Here is a 14,580-nt window from a genome sequence, read left to right as displayed (position 1 = left end):
CGCTGGGGGACACGCAGGTGAGTATGTGGTGTTTGTTTTTTTTACTTTTACGCTGGTAACCAGGGTAAACATCGGGTTACTAAGCGCGGCCCTGCGCTTGGTAACCCGATGTTTACCCTGGTTACCAGTGTAAAACATCGCTGGTATCGTTGCTTTTGCTTTCAAACACAACGATACACAGCGATCGGACGACCAAATAAAGTTCTGGACTTTATTCAGCGACCAGCGACATCACAGCAGGATCCTGATCGCTGCTGCGTGTCAAACTAAACGATATCGCTAGCGAGGACGCTGCAACGTCACGGATCGCTAGCGATATCGTTACAAAGTTGTTTTGTGTGAAGGTACCTTTAAGTGTGAAGGTACCTTTAGAGCACAAAAGGATCGTTAATCTAGAATTGGACACACTGGATTCTTGTCTCCCCCGATAATCAACTGTCTGGGGCCCTCAAAGACTTTAGATTGTTGGCACAAAGGATTCATGGCGGTTGGTTCAGCCAATATTTGTCTAATGTGTGTGGGAACCTTTAGGATCCCTATACATATTTGATCAATGTTGACTTTGGAAAGATTGGCTTAACATCTGATGTATATGAGGGTCTCTCAACTCTCCCCTTACAGGTCATATTGGGTAAGTTCAGTGGACAGCAATCTAAGTTGTATGGACACCTTTACTGAGTGGCATGAATATATTAATGTGTCCACTCACTGCTTCTGTCGTGGTCAAACTAATGTTATTCTTCTATAAGCTAAATCCCATTAGTATTCCTATAGTAACATGTATTGATTCTTTCTGCAGGGGTGGCAAAAATGAACCAGAGCCTGAGCAGCCCACTCCCCGAAAGGTGTCCATCAGAAGAATTCACTCAGTAAGTGAGTTTGACCCAGATGTCCTGGATAGTATGCATTCCTTGGGTTGCTTCAGGGATAAAACCAAACTGAAACTAGAACTACAGAATGAAGAGTAAGTATTCATAGATCTTTATAGGAAATTATATTTTTTTTAAATCATACATGTATTTTGCTTACCGTTTTCTTTTCGAGAGGAATCCTCGCACGATTTGGTATTAGACACACTCCGGTGTTCATGTGCTAAGGCAACGATAGGCAGCTGAGGCTATTTACCCTTTTACAGCTGGTCACGGACACCACTGTATTAAACATAAATGAATATTACAAAATTGAGGAAATATTTTAAAGTGTTGCTGCTCAGAAATAAGTTAGTAATAACTGGGGCAAATATAACCAAATAAAGAGTTTATTAAAAATTGTATAGGGTTACACATACAATGGATGGAGAAATAATGAGATTTATATACATGATAAAAAACAAACAAAAAGGAAATAACATAATAGGATTTAATCAAAGGTCTTGACACCATAGAGGACATTTATAAAACACTCTGGAGCTTGTTTTTTTTTACGTGCTGAGCTGTAGTTTTTATTTCTACCATCTTGGAGTACATGTGACTTTTTGATCTCTTTTGATTGTATTTTTGGCAGGGGTAATGCGGTGATCAAAAAAAATCTTAATTTTGGCGTTTAATTTTTTTATCATGTTTTATTCCTTGCTTTTAATGCTGAATGTTACAAAGAGGAAAAATAATATAGAGGAGGAGAAGGAGGAGGCTATTGGAACAGAAAAACTGTAAAATTGTGCCACAGGCATTTGTGAGTCTGTGTTCAGTATGCAGTGGGAGACTCAGATGAACCCTTTAGAAGCAGAGATGTCCCCTTCTTACAGATTGTTCCTTTGGATGCAGCTATGTCACGCTCTTGAAGATTAACACTGTGGGAACAGCTGTATTCTCCTCATTTATCAGAGCTGGATATTACTCAGAAACACCTTATTACATTGCTGATAAATAACAAAATTCAATGTGAAATAAAAGTTCAGGCTCCTGGCTAGAAGTTAGATAAATGTTTGCCCAATTTATGGTTTGTTGATTCACTGCCCAGTGAGATGGATTAGTGAATTAATTTACCATGTTTGTGATCGTCATTTGGTGAATATATGAGAATCGATTCTCCCATTGTAGTCTGTGGACCAGCGAGTTGATAAAACGGTGAAATACAGTTGTGGCCAAAAGTATTGACACCCCTGCAATTCTGTCAGATAATACTCAGTTTCTTTCTGAAAATGATTGCAATCACAAATTCTTTGGTATTATTATCTTCATTTAATTTATCTTAAATTAAAAAACACAAAAGAGAATGAAGCAAAAAGCAACACATGATCATTTCACACAAAACTCCAAAAATGGGCCAGACAAAAGTATTGGCACCCTCAGTCTAATACTTGGTTGCACAATCTTTAGCCAAAATAACTGCGACCAACCGCTTCCGGTAACCATCAATGAGTTTCTTACAATGCTCTGCTGGGATTTTAGACCATTCTTCTTTGGCAAACTGCTCCAGGTCCCTGATATTTGAAGGGTGCCTTCTCCAGACTTCCATTTTTAGATCTCTCCACAGGTGTTCTATGGGATTCAGGTCTGGACTCATTGCTGGCCACCTTAGAAGTCTCCACTCTCCAGTGCTTTCTCTCAAACCATTTTCTAGTGCTTTTTGAAGTGTGTTTTGGGTCATTGTCCTGCTGGAAGACCCATGACCTCTGAGGGAGACCCAGCTTTCTCACACTGGGCCCTACATTATGCTGCAAAATTTGTTGGTAGTCTTCAGACTTCATAATGCCATGCACACGGTCAAGCAGTCCAGTGCCAGAGGCAGCAAAGCAACCCCAAAACATCAGGGAACCTTCGCCATGTTTGACTGTAGGGACCGTGTTCTTTTCTTTGAATGCCTCTTTTTTCTCCTGTAAACTCTATGTTGATGCCTTTGACCAGAGAACATTCTTCCAAAACATTTTAGGCTTTTTCAGGTAGGTTTTGGCAAACTCCAGCCCGGCTTTTTTATGTCTCGGGGTAAGAAGAGGGGTCTTCCTGGGTCTCCTACATATAGTCCCTTTTCATTTAGACGCCGACGGATAGTATGGGTTGACACTGTTGTACCCTCGGACTGCAGGGCAGCTTGAACTTGTTTGGATGTTAGTCGAGGCTCTTTATCCAACATCCACACAATCTTGCGTTGAAATCTCTTGTCAATTTTTCTTTTCCGTCCACATCTAGGAAGGTTAGCCACAGTGCCATGGGCTTTAAACTTCTTGATGACACTGCGCACGGTAGACACAGGAACATTCAGGTCTTCGGAGATGGACTTGTAGCCTTGAGATTGCTCATGCTTCCTCACAATTTGGTTTCTCAAGTCCTCAGACAGTTCTTTGGTCTTTTTTCTTTTCTCCATGCTCAATGTGGTACACACAAAGACACAGGACAGAGATTGAGTCAAATATAATCCATGTCAACTGGCTGCAAGTGTGATTTAGTTATTGCCAACACCTGTTAGGTGCCACAGGTAAGTTACAGGTGCTGTTAATTACACAAGTTAGAGAAACATCACATGATTTTTCTAACATTGCCAATACTTTTGTCCACCCTCTTTTTATGTTTGGTGTGGAATTATATCCAATTTGGCTTTAGGACAATTCTTTTTGTGTTTTTTCATTTAAGACAAATTAAATGAAGATAATACCAAATAATTTGTGTTTGCAATCATTTTCAGGAAGAAACAGTATTATCTGACAGAATTGCAGGGGTGTCAATACTTTTGGCCATAACTGTAGGACAAATCCTGACAGATTTGAGAACAAGGCTATTGTAATGTGATACTTGTTTCTTAGTGACAACTCATAGCATAACTATGACCTTCATGAAATGTGCATTCATCTATATGTTCTAAATTAGGGTCACCTTGTGTGCAGCCAGATGCTTTCCATATTAATCATCCATTGTCCTTTAGTACAAAGTTCTTGAAGGACCGAAAGCTTCTGAAAAATACTGCCATCTACAAGACTTGTTCCTCCAAACTGATCCGTAAACTTGAGAAGAAAGCCGCCTATTAATACATAATATTTGCACATTTTGCATTACTTGCAATTTTTTTTAATAACATTTTAATATTTTGTTTTCAGTGAAAACCAAGAAAAGATGATTTATTATCTTCTCCTGGATCGTAAAGAAAGATATCCAAGCTGTGAGGATGAAGACCTCCCTCCTCGGAATGATATAGGTATGGTGTATACTGTCACTGATGCAAATGAAACACCAGTATCAGCTTTGGCGTTAAGTCAGGACTTTGGGAAGAAATTCGAGTTCCTCGCCACCAAAATCGTCACACCATGTCTATGTATAGACCTTACTTTGTGCACAAAGTCATGTTGGAACAGGGAAAGATCTTGCCTAAAACTGGTCCACTTGCCTAAAATGTTTTGTATTCTGTTGCATTAACATTACTCTGCAAACCAGGAAAATGAGCCCTACTTAGCCAGCCATTCTTCAAAAACCTTTCAGAATGTCACATACAGAACTTTCATTCATCAGTCCAAGGAACAGGTTTTTAATGCTCCACACTCCAGTGGTGGTACACCACTCCTTCTGACACTTTATGTTGCTCCTAGTAAATTTAGTGTTGCGCTTAGTGTTTTTAGGCCTCTGTGCAGCTGATGCAGAGTTCTTGAGCTGAAGTCACTTCCAGGGTTCGTTTAGAACTCCATAGCGGGTGATACAGAAGGAGAGGTGATTTTTAAGTGCCATGCACTTTGGCACTTGGTGGCCCTGGTTTGTGGGTTTGTGCGGTCTATGTTGTGCTGGCTAAGCTGTTGCTTCTATAAGTTTTCATTACACAATAATTACACTTACAGTTGACAGGACAGGTCTGGCAGATCAGATATTTCGGAAGCAATCTTTTTGCAAAAATAGCATCCTATGCCAGTGTCAGATTTAAAGGGAATCTGTCAGTAGGATCATCCCTCCTAAGCCATCTATATGGGTATGTAGGTTATAGGAAGCTTAATAAAATGATACCTTGATATCTGCTGTCCAATGTTTTATTCCGGAAAAATCTTTGCTTTTCTTAATATGTAAATGAGATGTTAAGATCTATGGGTCGGACATAGCTCTCCCGGAGAATCTACTTCCAGGGATTATTTTAAATGAAAGGGGGCGATACCAGTGTGAGACATGTAGATCAGGAGAGCAGACTGTCAGTCATTACATGTTTCAGACTGGTAATGCCTCCTTTTGTACAAAATAATCCTTTGAGTCAGATTCTCCGGGAGATCTATGGCCCTCCCAAAGATCTTAACAACTCATTTACATATTAAGAAAAATATAGATTTCTCTGGAATAAAATATTGAATCGCATATATCAAGATATCATTTTATTCAGCTTGCTATGACCTACATGCCCATATAGACGAATTAGGAGGGTTCATCCTGCTGACAGATTCCTTTTAAAGTCAATGAGTTATTTAGTACAATCAATGTTACTATCAATATTTGTATATGAATATTGCATAGCTGTGTGCATGATTTTATGTACCAATCTGAAGCGCGTGAACTCAGTATTTAGTTCAGCCTACTTTCAGGGCATTTAATGCATGTTTATTACATACTTCCCAATTTTGCAGATATTGTCTTGAATTTTTAAGCACAATTCCGGCAAATTTATGGCCGAAAAGGTTGAGGTATGAGTGAACTCTGCTCCAAAGTGGGTGATACAGTGTAGGTTGGGGGGTTACCAGGGCATTCTCAACAGAAAATGTTAGTACGTATGCTATTCTCTTTGCTATGAGTTTCTATAGGTATGATGTCAGACTGCACCATGGGGAGCTTTAACTTCCAAAATGAATTATTGTCTATAATTGTAAAATGCAACCAGAGACATAACTTACCGTATTACTAATAAATTCCGCAGAAGCTTGTAGTATTGGATATTCCCTAAGCAAGTCCTACAAGCCCTGCCTTGAATTCTTTATTATGTAACCTTTATCTTTATTGAATCGATCTGTCACCTGCCACTTTTTACTAACTCTCCTACTACTGGTTAAAAACAAACTACTTACTTTGTATTAAATAATGATCTAAGGAAGGTACAATCGCCGTTTATTTCTGCAAAGGCAAATTAATTAATGATAGAGAGGATGGAAAAATATTACGAACACTAAGACCTTCAAAACCCATTGCATTGAGCAGAGGGTTGGACACGATGACCCTTGAGGTCCCTTCCAACTCTAACATTCTCTGATTCTATGAAAAGAAGCTAATGCGAGAATAGTCAAACATGGCTTAATTTGCCCAAATTATCTCTGTATGACCCTATTTATTATACTTTACATTTTTAAAATAGATCCACCTCGGAAAAGAGTTGATTCCCCAATGCTGAACCGCCATGGAAAACGCCGCCCTGAGAGAAAGTCTATGGAAGTCTTAAGTGTGACCGATGGTGGCTCACCTGTGCCTGCACGACGGGCTATTGAGATGGCACAGCACAGTCAAAGGTAGAAACCAGACTTTATAATATATGTATTTTACAATTTACGTTTTCATTATTTTTTCTATTGAGTAAGCATGATCCGCTATTTTCAAGACTCCAATAAAGGTGGTCATGAATGTGCGTCCACCTCTCCATTCGCAGTTGCGCAAAGATGTGGCTTCACCAAGCCACTTTCTATTTGAGTTCATAGACGAGGCAACATGGAAAGGTGGTTTTGTCATAAGAGAACCCCCTTTGTAAAAGTCGTTGCTATACATATTTGGTATTCATTCTGAGTTTCCCGCTACATTATAGAAGTTCCGAATAGAATGATCAAAATTGTAAGTGCATCTTTGGGATAAAATAAGAGAAATAAGTAGTGAAATGTCATGAGATTGGATCTCTCTGCTGTGCAATTACTGATTTCCAAGACTGAAGACAGATAACAGGTCATGATTGCCACTGGTAGACTATGCGTCCTTTAAGAGTCCAGTGGCTGGTCCTATTGATTGAGTATGCACACACAGAAAGCTGTAGACCACTGAGTGAGCCCACTCACCTGAACCCAGAATGCGCAAACAATTAAGTGTATAAAATACAAGTCATACTGCATCTTATATATCTATATGATTCGGACATATTGGCCTCCTTTTTGATATAACAAGTTACCGTTAATTAACATTCTTGGGAAAGTATAAATATGTATACAGTACTGTGCAAAAGTTTTAGGCAGGTGTGGAATAAATTCTGCAATATAAGAAGGCTTTCGAAAATAGAAGTGATAAAAGTCTATTTTTTATCAATTAACAAAATGCAAAGTAAAGGAACAAAATTGAAATCTAAATCACACTACAGAATTTCATGACAACGCTATGCCTTCAAAACAGCATTAATTTTTCTTTTTACACTTGCACACTGTTTTTGAGGGAAGTCAGCAGGAAGGTTGTTCCAAACATCTTGGAGGACTAACCACAAGTCTTCTGCAGATGTCACTTGTTCTAAACTTTGTTCCCCTTTATGCAATCTGAGACAGATTTGATGGTGTTCGTATCAGGGTTCTGTGTGGGGCCGGATAATCATTTCCAGGACTCCTTGTTCTTTTTTATGCCAAATATAATTCTTAGACCTCCTTCACAAGTCCTGGTGATTCCTGTACAGGAAAGCTAGTACTGGTGAGATCCGTGGTCCATGCCTGTGTGTACATATGTGACTACCGTGCATCCGTTTGCTGTCCATGTGTCACATCTGTGTAGCATCCGCGTGCTGTCCCTGTGACACATACTGGTGCCTAGGAAAAGCTGTACAGTTAGCTGTTCCCAGCCGTAGGGTGCTGAAGGCAGCTCTCATCATTGTCGTCTGATCTCCCTGAGTTTAGCGCTACCAGGCGACAATGGTGGGAGTTGTATTCAGCACCCACTGTATACATCCTGTGTAAATTTAAGAATTAAATTAAAAACATGGTGTGTGCTCACGCATAATTTTCATAGCCAGCAGAGGGAAAGCCCACGGCTGAGGGCTGATGTTAATAATCTGGGAAAAGGGACAATATTCAAAAGGTTCCCAGGCTATTAATAACAGCTCACAGCTGTTTGCTCAGCCATTACTGGTTAATTTAAGTGGGGGCCCCTAAAAAAAAAAATAAAAAAAGACATTTCCACCTATAAATTTAAACCAGCAAAGGATAAGCAGACAACTGCGGGCTGATATTAATAGCCTGGGAAGGGGCCAGAGATATTGCCCCTTCCCCTGTCCACCAACATCAGCTCTCAGGGACTCCAGAAATGGTGTATCCATAAAACGCACCAAATCTGGCACTTAGCATCCCTCGTCTCTCTTGCCCTGGTTCAGTGGCAAGTGGAGTAATAGGGTTGGGGTTGATGTAAGTATTGTATTGTCAGCTAACATCAAGCCCAGGGGTTAGTAATGGAGAGGCATCTATAAGATGCCCCATTCCTAACCCCATAGTAAGTTTTTAAATAAACACAAAGCAAGAATAAAGTCCTTTATTTGAAATAAAACTCAACACCCTCTTTTGCACGTTTCTTAAACAAAACTTATACTCACCTCTATGCCTATAATCCATCAATGCCCATTTCCCCTGTAAAAGACAAAAAATAATAAAAAAATATTCCTCACCTGTCCAACGAGGAAATAATCCATTTGTCCCACGTCGTAATCAAGGAAGTAAGACCAAGCAACTTAACTATGCACAAAAACAAAGGAACTGGGGTGCAGAAAAATGTCAGCAGATACTCTAGATTGAGGAGTCAAAATGTGAAATATTTGGATGTAGCAGAAAGCAGTTTGCTCCTGAAGGTCTGGAGAGAGGTACAATAGTGAGTGCAGGCATCAGTGAAGTATGGTGGAGGGTCCTTGTAAGTTTCGGGCTGTATTCCAGCAAATGGATTTCGGAATTTAGTCAAAAGTAATGGTGTTCTCAATGCTAAGAAATCCAGGCAGACACTTATTCATCATGCATTACCATCAGGGAGGCGTCTGATGGGCTCCAAATTTATTCGGCAGCAGAACAACGACCCCAAACATACAGCCAATGTCATTAAGAACATGGAGTCCTGGAAGTGAACAAGTTGACCCACAGAGCCCTGATCTCAAAATTATAGAGTCTGTCTGGGATTACAGATTAGAGAAAAGGATTTGTCTCCATGTACAGAAGATCTGTAGTTATTTCTCCAGATTGTTTGGAACAATCTCTATTGAGTTCCTTCAAAAACTGTGTGTAAGTACCTAGAAGAGCTGGTGCCCGGTTTCCATTTTGCAGGCAAAGACTGGTCACACCAAATGATGGTTTTATTTACATTTTTCACTTAGCATTTTCTTGATTGGTAAAAATAAACTATTGACATTTCCATCTTTGAAAGCTTCTTACTTTGCTCAATTATTCCAGGTGTCCCTAAGACTTTTACAGATTATATATATATATATATATATTCCTCAACATTAAAATTGCACCAGGAAGGAAACGTTGTGTAATTATGGAAAGAGATGTACATGCACTTACAAGCCTCGGCTGCTATGTTCTGTTTTGCTGAATGCACTTGAGGACAGAAATCATCAAGCTCCACTGCTGGCAGCTCCTGTGCAATTGCCGACCAATGACAACCCAGATGTGCTCAGTGTCAGGCAAGTCCAAAGAAAATACAGCCATGGTAGCATGTTTAGGCCACACAGGCTGCTCACAGTTGCATGAGTTATATGTGGCTTAGTGTTGTTGTATTGATAATCGGCTCCACGGACATTTTGAAGAAATGGGCATACCGCTGATTCCACCACAAAATCAATCTAACACCATGCTGTTAGTGTACCCGGATTGAAGACTTGAGTGGTCTGGCTACCATCCAATTATACTACCTGTGAGGAGTTGGCCACGGATTAAAAGACTAGTGAACCAATGGACGTAGAGTAGAGTCCAAGGCTCTAAGGGATACAGCCTTTTTCCAACACAGAGCACCAGTATGTCAAGCTAATTGTTGTATTTTATTAGAGATTTGCTTACTCATCAGTTAAAGGTGCAAAAATCTCATCTGCAAAGTGTTCAGCTTCACGAATCAATGTTTCCTTTCAGTGACAGTTAGCAGAGGAAGCCGTGTTTGCTGTATACATAAGGACAACATTAGCATTTCTTTTGTGCATCTGATAGGGGCATGGGTGTCTTTTTTCTTATTTGCAGGGGGTATCCTAATACATAACCCTGCAGACAGGCTGGAGAATGGGCTTCTAGACCATCTTTCAGCAAATGTTTAAGAGGGAGGGTGTAGTGAGGGAGTTGGTAGAGTGATGTTGAGGGGAGACGATCTGCTGCTGAGGTCTTGGTGCCTATGTATAGATGGCCTATGGAGATTGGAGATCGGTTGCCAGCTGGAGCTGGTTACACATGCTATAGTTTTGGGACCTGTCGTCTGGATTTAAGAAAGTATCCTAAGGACTGTTGTTGGTGGCTGGAGCTGAATATACTTGTACAGTCGTGGAATCCATCATCTGGAGGAGCATGGATTTTGATTACAGACTATACTGGTGGAAGATACAAAAGCTGTGGGCCAACCAAAAGTTGGGAGACAGTGGGTATCGCCTGTTACAGGAGCAGTAGAACTACCGGCCCCGAGTTGGGATCTTGTAGAATGCAGGGCATAGCATTAAGACCATCTACCTGTAATTTATGTAAGACCATGGAAGTGAGGAATAAAAAATAGTTGCATCGTTACCCTGCTTAGGTGATTATTACAACCCACAACCACAGATCCTAACACCACCCTACACAATAATCCTGGAAATAGGAGTGTGTGTGATGTTCTCTCATCAAGGCCTCTTCATGGCATTGCCCATGTGGTCTCATCAAATGCAGAGAATGGCACATAGTGATCCATTCTGTACTGCAAGTGAAATTGGATGTCATATTCCAAGTCTAAGGCATCAAACAGTGTCTACACAAACCATCAGAAGGGATTTGCACGTCATTGTGTCACGAGCCAGACATCCAGTTACAAAGTGCTCCATTGACTTCACGCCACCACTCTCAAAGAAGTGAGATTTGCTTTGGTCTCGGATGCAATGCTGGCAGGAGATTGGTCTGGAGACTATGTGGGCAACGTAAGAAGAAACCTTCACAAGGGAACGTAAAAGTGTCACAGGAGCTGTTTTTTTAACACGACAAAGCCAGGCCACATGTTGCACATACTAATGTGAAAAGCATATGGGGTCTAAAAGTACTACCATGGCTGCAGCGTCTCTGGACTTGTCTACCATTGAACACATCTAGGACATCATTGTTTGTCATTTGCACAGGAGCTACCAGAAGCAGATCTTGATGATTTACCCAAGTGCATTTAGCGCAGCAGACCATTCCTCAGACGACCATTAATAACCCGACTGATAGTAGCCGAGGTTGTAAGTGCCGGGATTTCTCTGTGTTAGGCCGGAGTCACACTACAGCGAGATACGGCCGAGTCTCGAAGGTTAAAAACAAGCTCTGGCACCGGCACTCCAGAGCGGAGCGTGCAGCTCCATGTTTTGCTATGCGGCCGCACGCTCCGCTCTGGAGTGCCGGTGCCAGAGCTTGTTTTTAACCTGCGAGACTCGGCCGTATCTCGCTGTAGTGTGATCCCGGTCTTACACTCATACTCCATACTGTTTAAATCGAGAGGTTTTGAATATTTTGTTTCCATTTCCTCATCATTTGCAGATCAATAATATGTTTATCCATCTTGTGATGTCCAGAATTCCCTGACTTTTACTTCTTGATGCTGAAATTTTAATGTTGAGTGTATAAATATGTATATGTTATTTTCTTCATATCTTTTAACCCCTTCAAAGTATATTTATGTCAAAGGTTGTGTCCTTGACTTTGATGTGGGTTCCGGCGCTGAGCCCACATCTTTCCCCGCAAATGATGACTGATTTAATCAGTTGTCATGTGCCTTTAACAGCTGCGGGTGGATCGAACAGTGCTATTGCATAGCACAGGCGATCATACGACCGCTGCTTCAAGTCTCCTGATAGGCCTATTAAATACTGTAAAAAGTGAGAAAAAAAACAAGTTTTTAAAAACATAAAAAAAGTAAAAAACAAAAAGTTAAAATCACTCCTCTTTTGCTCCATTGAAAATAAACATAAAAAATGCAACTTTGGTATCGCTGCTTTCAGAAATGTCCGATCTATCAAAATATAAAGTAAATTGATCAGATCAGTAAAGGGCATAAAGAGAAAAAAAATTGAAACACCAGAATTACGTCTTTTTGGCCATTGCAATAAAATGCAATAAGGCATCACATCTACCCTAAAATTGTATCAATAAGAACGTCAGCTCAGGGCGCAAAAAATAAGCCCTCATCCAGCCACAAATCTGGAAAAAAAACAACTCTAAGGGTCTTGGAAAATGGCGACAAACATAAAAACTATTTTCATACAAACTATGGAATTTTTTTTCACCACTTAAATAAAAAATAAATTATACATGTTTGGTTGGTATCTGCGTACTCGTACTGACCTGGAGTATTATAGTGCCAGGTCAATTTTTCCATATAGTGAACGTGGTAAATAAAAAAAATCAAAAAAGCAATTGTGGAATTGCACTTTTTTTTTGCAATTTCATCGCACTTGGAATTTTTTTCCCTTTTTCCAGTACCCTATATAGTCAAATCTATTGTGCCGTTCAAAAGTTCCAACTCGTCTGGCAAAAAACCCCAAAACCCTCATCTGGATTGACGGAAAAATAAAAAAGTTATGGTTCTTGGATGAAGGGGAGCAAAAAACAAAAATGAAAAATGGTGATGGCGTCAGAGGGTTAAAAGTATATAATAAATGTACTATTATATGTATAGTATAGGGTAAGCATGAATCTAATATGATAGAGCCTCTGAACACATTACATATAAAGGAGCTGAACTATAGTGTATCTGTAACAAAGATGGGAAGGCTGCACACCACATATTCCAGGTACCTTCATTTTATTCGGAAAGCGCGATCACATCATTTTGAAAAATACAAGAGACAATCCCTGATTATATTGTAGGAAAAATGATGTATGGCTTAAAGGGAGAAAGATCACATGAAATTGCTAGATGCAGAAGGAATAGCCATGTGAAATCATACCACTTGACCTATATATCTATCTGGCTGAAACGTAATCCTCCCAAAGCATACAATTTAGATCAGGGCAAAACGGGGCCAGCGTCATTGTTCCATGTGCCGTAGGTAATAGATCTTTCCTTTTGTAGGTCCAGATCTGTGAGTGGCGCGTCGACTGGTCTCTCATCCAGCCCTCTCAGCAGCCCAAGGGTAAGCATTGAGAAGGAAATACACAGTGTTACAGACTGCAGAAGCGGACTGAATACCACGGCATTACTGTGCCGGCAGATCACATTGTCACCGATACCTTACATTACATACACCATCATAAGCCACATCTTGCACCCTTTCAGGCCAACCCTCCTTATGGCCACAATTGTTTTCTGCATCATTCATCATAGCCATACTCAAATATGGTGGTATCCCAGTATATAAAGAAATTCAATATATCAATGGCACAAAGGGATCGAGTGTGAAAATTCAGCTTACCCAATGTCCTTCCTTCCTCCTTTCGGAGAAGAGTTGGCATGCCTCCATGCACATAAGATAGATGGCCTGTCTTGTTGACATTGTTTGGCTTCGACTTTTTTTCATGTATAATGGGGCCTTGAAAGGGTTTTAACTACTAAAAAACTCCTTCGTAATCGCCCCCAAATGTCAAAAGTGACTTTTCCATGCCAAATAATCACAATTCAGTTTGTTCTAGTCAATAGCATTTCTACACAAAGCAAATTTGTGTAGAATTCATATTGAACGCAAATTTGTTCCACCTATTTGAGAATGGCCATTGATGAAAGTTCATACCTGTTACACCTTATACACACAGCAGTACAGCCCATGTCCTGTTACATTTCTCCATCTCATTGTCAAACATCAATGCCCATCCGGCACTTTTCTGTCCCCCCTTGCCAGAGTCCCGTATTCACTTTCTCCCCCACGCCGCTGGAAACCGCTGATGGGGAGGACCCCCGTGCCATCTGGCAATCCAAAGCTGCTCACCGTCAGCCTGACCCGAAGACCCAAACGTTGCCTGCTAAGACCAGCCTGGGAGAGAAGCCCCTCCACACCATTAAATCCAATCCCTTACCAATTACCATGACTGCCTCCTCCCCACCGCATGACTCCTCAACTTCACCTCATCGCTCCCCATTATCCCCTCCTTTCTTCCCTTCCTCACTACCTGCTCGTTTTTTCCCTGGTACTAAATCCACCACCAAATCTATCCCTTTGCCGCAGGTGACCCCTCACCCTTCTCCCCGTGGTAGTCCCCTCCCTACCCCGCTGGGTACCCCAGTGCATACGCCCAAGGACAGCCCGACTGGGACACCCAGTGGCACCCCACCCTCAAGTCCAGGCGTTGGTGGGGTGGCTTGGAAGACACGGCTCAACTCTATCAAGAATAGTTTCTTGGGTTCCCCACGTTTCCACCGTCGGAAATTGCAAGGTAGGTTTTCTTTTCCAATATATGAGAGCCATCTAGTGGTGAGAGTATGCAGATGGCTTCATTTTAGGATTGCTACTTCCAAAAGGTGGCACTAGAATTTTAGTCTTCTTCCTCTCTGCAGAAACAATTTGAATATTTAATTTTCCAAAGGAGCATGCATGGCCTATAAGTTTCCTTGCACT

The 14,580-nt window shown here is 40.8% G+C and overlaps 1 protein-coding gene across 5 annotated transcripts in view; it reads left to right on the top strand.

Moving 5' to 3' along the window:
• The window catches only part of LOC143770189 (serine/threonine-protein kinase BRSK2-like), a 370,111-nt gene that overhangs the window by 316,305 nt on the left and 39,226 nt on the right, over window positions 1–14,580 (top strand). For 3 of the 5 annotated variants that reach the window (XM_077259558.1, XM_077259557.1, XM_077259560.1), the window contains 5 exons: window positions 800–964; window positions 4,031–4,128; window positions 6,247–6,397; window positions 13,104–13,164; window positions 13,867–14,398. In XM_077259558.1, the coding sequence (XP_077115673.1) occupies window positions 800–964; window positions 4,031–4,128; window positions 6,247–6,397; window positions 13,104–13,164; window positions 13,867–14,398 (1,007 nt within the window). The remainder of the gene's footprint in view (window positions 1–799; window positions 965–4,030; window positions 4,129–6,246; window positions 6,398–13,103; window positions 13,165–13,866; window positions 14,399–14,580) is intronic. The other 2 variants (XM_077259561.1, XM_077259559.1) reach the window with 1 other exon arrangement.

The sequence above is a fragment of the Ranitomeya variabilis genome, chromosome 4 (genome assembly GCF_051348905.1).
Source record: "Ranitomeya variabilis isolate aRanVar5 chromosome 4, aRanVar5.hap1, whole genome shotgun sequence".
Lineage (NCBI taxonomy): Eukaryota > Metazoa > Chordata > Amphibia > Anura > Dendrobatidae > Ranitomeya > Ranitomeya variabilis.
This window is presented reverse-complemented; position numbering and strand designations above follow the sequence as displayed.